This window comes from Camelina sativa, chromosome 16 (genome assembly GCF_000633955.1).
Source record: "Camelina sativa cultivar DH55 chromosome 16, Cs, whole genome shotgun sequence".
Classification (NCBI taxonomy): Eukaryota; Viridiplantae; Streptophyta; class Magnoliopsida; order Brassicales; family Brassicaceae; genus Camelina; species Camelina sativa.
The window spans coordinates 20,693,234-20,699,017 of record NC_025700.1 but is presented as its reverse complement, the minus strand read 5'-3'; the positions used below and the strand labels follow the sequence as shown (position 1 = coordinate 20,699,017).

The 5,784-nt window shown below is 35.0% G+C and overlaps 1 protein-coding gene across 3 annotated transcripts in view; it reads right to left on the bottom strand.

The window, feature by feature from the left end:
• Positions 1–2,964, bottom strand: part of LOC104751534 (U-box domain-containing protein 43) — a 3,930-nt gene extending 966 nt beyond the window's left edge. The window contains exons 1-4 of one of the 3 annotated variants that reach the window (XM_010473489.2): positions 2,622–2,964; positions 1,849–2,458; positions 1,462–1,771; positions 522–1,348 (exon numbers count right to left, since the gene is read on the bottom strand). In XM_010473489.2, the coding sequence (XP_010471791.1) occupies positions 522–1,348; positions 1,462–1,771; positions 1,849–2,391 (1,680 nt within the window). In that variant the 5' untranslated portion in view covers positions 2,392–2,458; positions 2,622–2,964. The remainder of the gene's footprint in view (positions 1–521; positions 1,349–1,461; positions 1,772–1,848; positions 2,459–2,621) is intronic. The other 2 variants (XM_010473488.2, XM_010473490.2) reach the window with 2 other exon arrangements.

Genomic DNA, 5,784 nt, shown 5'->3' with positions numbered 1-5,784 from the left:
TTTAATATAGGCGTAATACCGTCTGCTTCATCAATCAATCTCACTCCTTTTTCAACTTCTAAACCGTCTTCTAACAAAGTAGAAAGAGCTGCAAGTGCTGCTCCAACCACCTTCTCATTTTCATGGTCCAGTAGATCAACCAACTTATCTACTGCTTGTCCTTCAACGAGACAAAAGCTTTCTCTCACTGAGCATATCCCTTGATGGATCTTGCAGATACCTAGAACAACAGGCGGCTTGCTCAGACATGAAAAGATCGATACACAGTAGTTGGGAGGAGGCAGTTCAGGTATCCTTGTTAGATTCTTGGATTCAAGTGAAAGATTCTCCAAAGCTATTGCAGAAGCCATCTGGATGTTGTCCTGACTGTTGGATTGAAGGAGATCAATGAAAACTGAAGTAAGATTGTTCTCACAGCAGAACGAAACGGCTTGAGTCTCCTTGGTGAGTGCGAAGGTGATCCGAGCAAGAATACTAACAAGTCTTTCAAGAAATGTTCTCTCGAACCGGATTCCCCTGATTTCTTTTTGGCGAATACCACTTATCTTGGAGATGATTTTCTCAAAAGCACCATCTCTTAACAATCTCATAGTCAGAACCAAATCTCTCTCAGGAAGTTCAGCTAAAAGTCCAGCAGCTGCAGCTTGTTCCTCTGTGATGGTTGGTGTATTCTCTAATATGATAGCGAAAAGGCTAGCGAGCTGTCCAACAGTGCCACGCAACGCATTGGCTAGTTCCTCACTCATGTGTGGGGAAATGTTATGAAGAAGCTTGATAGAAGCTAAACGTAAATCATCATTCTCATGAATCTCAACGAACTGAACCAAGCTAATGATGGCAGCTGAGTTTCTGATAGCAGAAACAACATTAATAACCGAGTTTGGACAGCTGGTGAGTCCAACAAGAACCGCCAACAGCTTTCCCTGGATTTCTGGACCAGTGTTGCTAGTTAGTTGTAGTAGATTTTCCACTATCTCCTCTGAAACAAGAGTTTGGTGATCAGGTCCAACAGGAACTTTGTAAAAGTCATAGCCAATGTTCACTATTTTTGCAAGAATAGTGGCAGAGACTTCTTTAAGTCGAATTGGAAGCTGGTTTGGCCCAACATAAAACAGGTCTTTGATAAGAGGTGGTAGTATTCCTGTATCGATTAAGACTTTGGCACTCCCCTCAAACGTTGAGATGTTGTTGAGAGCTCGCAAAGCAGCTTCCCGTTGGCGCATGTTGCGAGTTCTCATAAGATCGATAAGAGAAGAACCCACAGTTTGAGCCACAATAACTCTCACATCGTTATTTAAGGCAAGCTCCCCAAGATAAGAAGCCATGGAGATTTTTGTTTCAGGTGAACCTGCATATCATATATAGCTATGATTCAGATACCTAACCAACTAAGAGATTCTATGTTTCCATGGTTACAGTTTCATCAAAACAAATCAGAGAAAAATTGTTTGGTAAAATCACCTTCAAGAAGCTTAGCAAGAAGAGGCTGCAGTCTACCATTGGAAGCCATCTCTCGAACATTATCCTCTGATACCTCCAAGTTTGTCAAAGTTTTATCAGCTTTCTCAACAGTTGAAACCATCTCTGATTTGCTGCTTGTAAGACCAACCAATAAAATGATTGCTCCACGAACTGATCCAATCTTCTCGCACAAGGACTCAGATTTGGATAGCTCAAACAAGACAGAAACAGCTGCCTCCCTCCCCTTTGATTGCTCTTGGGTTAGGAACTTGACTATTGTACGCACATTGTCTCCTTCAGCTACTATTGCCTGCAACAAATCACACTAATAAGTTTATTTAACAAAGGGATTAAGAGAACAAACAGAGAGATAAAACAGAGACAAACCTTGCTCTCATCATCTCCCTCAACAACGACTTGAAGAGTTTGTAAAGCCTTATACCGCACTTCATGGCTACTACTTTTTAACATATCAGTAATCAACCGAACGAGCTGAGGATTGCGTACACGGTGCTTGATCTTACGAATGTTCCTACAAATATCTCGTACGTTCTTCAAAGCCAGCAAAATATTGGCCTCAGCATTCGCCAAGTAGAGTGACTGACGAGCAATATCTAGCTTCAAAGCATCGTTCCTAGCTCTCCACTCTTCGATTGTGTTACGCAGAGCAATACTCGGGCTTAGATCAGTGACACTCAGCTCCTTGGAAGTTATAGGACAAGACAGAGGCTGACCGTTTTCGCGGCATTCCTTGAACCATATCTCAATAGCCTCACGCTCAAACGTTTGACCATTCTCTAAAGTGACGGGATCATGCATAACTTGCTTTGTCAATGGACATATAAAAGCTTCGTAGATATTATCAATCCCTGGCTCGAACTGAGAGCTGTTATCTGATTGGCTTCCATCCCAACTTCCACTTTCGGCCATATTGATGATTCCTTCTAACAGAAGAAGATGCCCCAATTACGTAATCAGCAACAAATTAAGCTAAGGTCTGAGGAGAACAACGATTTAGCTGTTACTTAAATCAAAACTAAAAGCCGAAATTGAACAAACAATTTTTTTTTCCAACACAATGATCAAAATATTACTAAATATAGAGTCGCGGTAAAGAATTTTGTTTTTGTCTTTCTCACGAGTGTATTAAGCACACGTACCAGTTTCAAACGCAAGAGGCCCTGAAGAATCAAGAGACCGATCTAAACCAAGAATAAAGAAGAACCTTGGTTTCTTCTTCTTCTTCTAGCTTGAGAAATTGAGAACGACCATGTGGGTAATATACCAAATCTTTAAGTGGAAAACGTGTGACATCGAGTCACTTCCATGTACACCACATCAGGTCAACTACTCATCATCTCTCAAGCTTGAACCCGACAGAGATGATTTTTGCCTGAAATCGAGTCAGGGGAAGAAAGATAGGAACCAAAAAAGAGATTTTTAAGTCAGTTAAGCAATAGGACGGAAGAAACAAAAAAAACACACACACCGACAATAAAAAAAACATATAAAATAGACATTTACCAAGAAAGAAAAAAGCGTTGATTATGTACGCAATTGTGGAAGTAATGACAGAACACATGTGAACATGTAGACTCACCAAACTAATACGTTTTGGTGTCGTTTTAAATTACGTTTTAGTCAAAGTTCTTCTTTTCTTTTATATAAATTGATTTTTTTTTTTTTTGTCATTCACAGTTGTGAATATTGTTTTATTCAGCAACATGCAATTTTTTTTTACGTAGGTTTATGTATGATTGCAGTAACAAAATTAGATACACTAGGATAGTACCCGCGTTACGCTGCAGGNCAGGTTGATTTTTTTTTCCTTTTTTATTATTATTTTGTTGTATTTTTTGTATGTTGTTTGTAATTCTTTCTTAATTTGAATTTGTTGGTATGTAAACTATGTTTAATAACTAGTTGTAGATTAAGATAAATAAGATTTAAATCTTGTAAAAATTGGAATTTAGTATTCTAATTTTGCTCAAATTTTTTTGTATACTTTATGCATTTTAATATTTATAAGGTAATTACTTGAATGATATCCTCTTAGCAAAAACACAAGATTATGAATTTTTTTTCTTGTATCTTTTTTTAGTGCAAATTTTATTTTACTTTAAGAAAACAGCAAAAATCTTATTTTATTATTCTAAACAATGTTTTAAGTCTGATCCATAAAGAAAACCAAAATATGAGTCAACTAAGTTCCGTCACAAATTACTTATTTTTACTTTTATTTTAGTTAATAGCTAATATTGTAAATAACTGAATTAATATATATTTATCATTATAAAGATTTAAATAAATTCTTAGCTTAATTTTCCCTTATAAATATATATATATATATATATATATATATATATATATTTTATGTTGGTTTGAGTTATTTGTTTTGTATAGAGATTTTTGAAAAAAAATGATTTTCTTTCCGTAAAAATCATATTGATAACATAATAACTGGAAACATGATTATATAAACAACCAAATAAGTTTAAAGACAAAATATGTTATAACAAAAATGATTATGTTGTCCAAAGAAAACACCATACCTCTCCAGAAAATTTTACGTTTACTTCAAATTTGTATTCTTTTTTGAAGAAATTTATGGTGATTCAGCAAATTACCTTGACAGGATCCAGATTATGCCCAACAACTCTTTGAATTACTCTTATCTTTAGAAAACTTTTCCCATAGCTATAATTTTACTTGATGAGCCGTAAATCTCACTCCAAAATTTGCATAATTTGCATATGTGCTAGATAGCAAAATAGAAGCTATTATGACTAACACAACACACTTCTTTATTTGGGTTTTGATCAATCATGCGGCCCATTAACACTTCTCATTACTAAAACACTTTAAACCCAATTTCCCTAGACTACTGACCTGTATTAATTGTTTTAATTTGATAGACTGTTGATTTTTTCTAAGGTGTCAACACCAGCTTCAATGTTGAGGCTGATGTATCAGAAGAAGAGAGCAATACATCCTAGTTTTATTGTATTGATGGGTCGTTAAAACCTTAAACATGAATCAATAATACTATTATAGACTCATTTATATGTAAAATATCTGTAAGTTTGTCCATCTTGGCTCTTTAATCATATAATTTGTCAATGTTAAGTTGTTGACAATGACATATGTGTGATGTGTCTATGCATTTCGTTCACATACAACAACAACAACACATTTACATTATAGTGACTTGTCTTCTTTCCCCAAATAGTGTTGTCTCTAATTTGCAACATTAGCCACACACACACAAAAAAAAGAGAAAAAAAAAACAAACTACATAGTTTCAATTGTAGATAACCGGTTAGAATATAAAATAAAGTGAATTTGGTTTATAACACTGGTTAGACCCTAAACCCTTTCATTATATTGACTTGTTTCGTCTCTCTCTCTCCGCCACGCAAAATCGGAACATATTCGATTTTCTTCATCTTCTTCGTCAAGGTTTGTGTTTGATTTCAACGTATACTGATTCAAAGACCTAACTTTTTCCCCCTTCGATTAGATTAGTAAAGGAATCAAATTTTTGTTTAACCTAAGCTGTGGAAATATATATGAAGAAAAAAATCTTAACTTTTTTTTGTTGTAGTGGTGAATTTAGAATCTTATGAATCTCTAATCTCTTACGTATCAGGCCAAAGTATGGAGCTTTCTATTGTAAACAACGACAAGAGCACAAGACCAAAGCAGCCTCCAAAACGTTTCAATGTTTCATCAAGAACTAAATCCCTGAATCAATCCTCAACGATGCGTCTCTCTCTCTCAACGCTGCTATGTCAATCCTCCCTTCAATTTACCAGTTTGAGGTTCACAAGTGCGTTTGGCGGATCAAAAAATTGAAAGCTAAACGCATCGCTCAAACTGGGAAGAACAATAAATCGAGATAATTATGTGACATGACAAAGAAAAGGCTGTATTATTTGTTATAATTTAATTGGCTAATGATTTTAACAGATGTCAATACCAGATTGAAAGTTGAGGCTGAGAGAAACACTTATCTTTAGGGGGGTGTATTCAACTTGACATTTTAAGTGATTTGTGTGAAACTTACAAATCCTATGTTATTCAATCATGTATTTTAAAAAGTCTATTAAAATCCACTGTTATTGAACTGATGATTTAAAAATCTACTTTAAAATCCACTGTTATTCAAAATAGTTTGTGGATTTGGATTTTAATGATTTTTGAGATTCTGGAGGATTTAGGTGGGATTTGTTTAGTTAAAAATAGAGAAATCCAAATCTCATGGTTTTATATGGGATTTGAAAGAGTTTTACAATAAATCATATCAACTTCCCTAAAATCTTT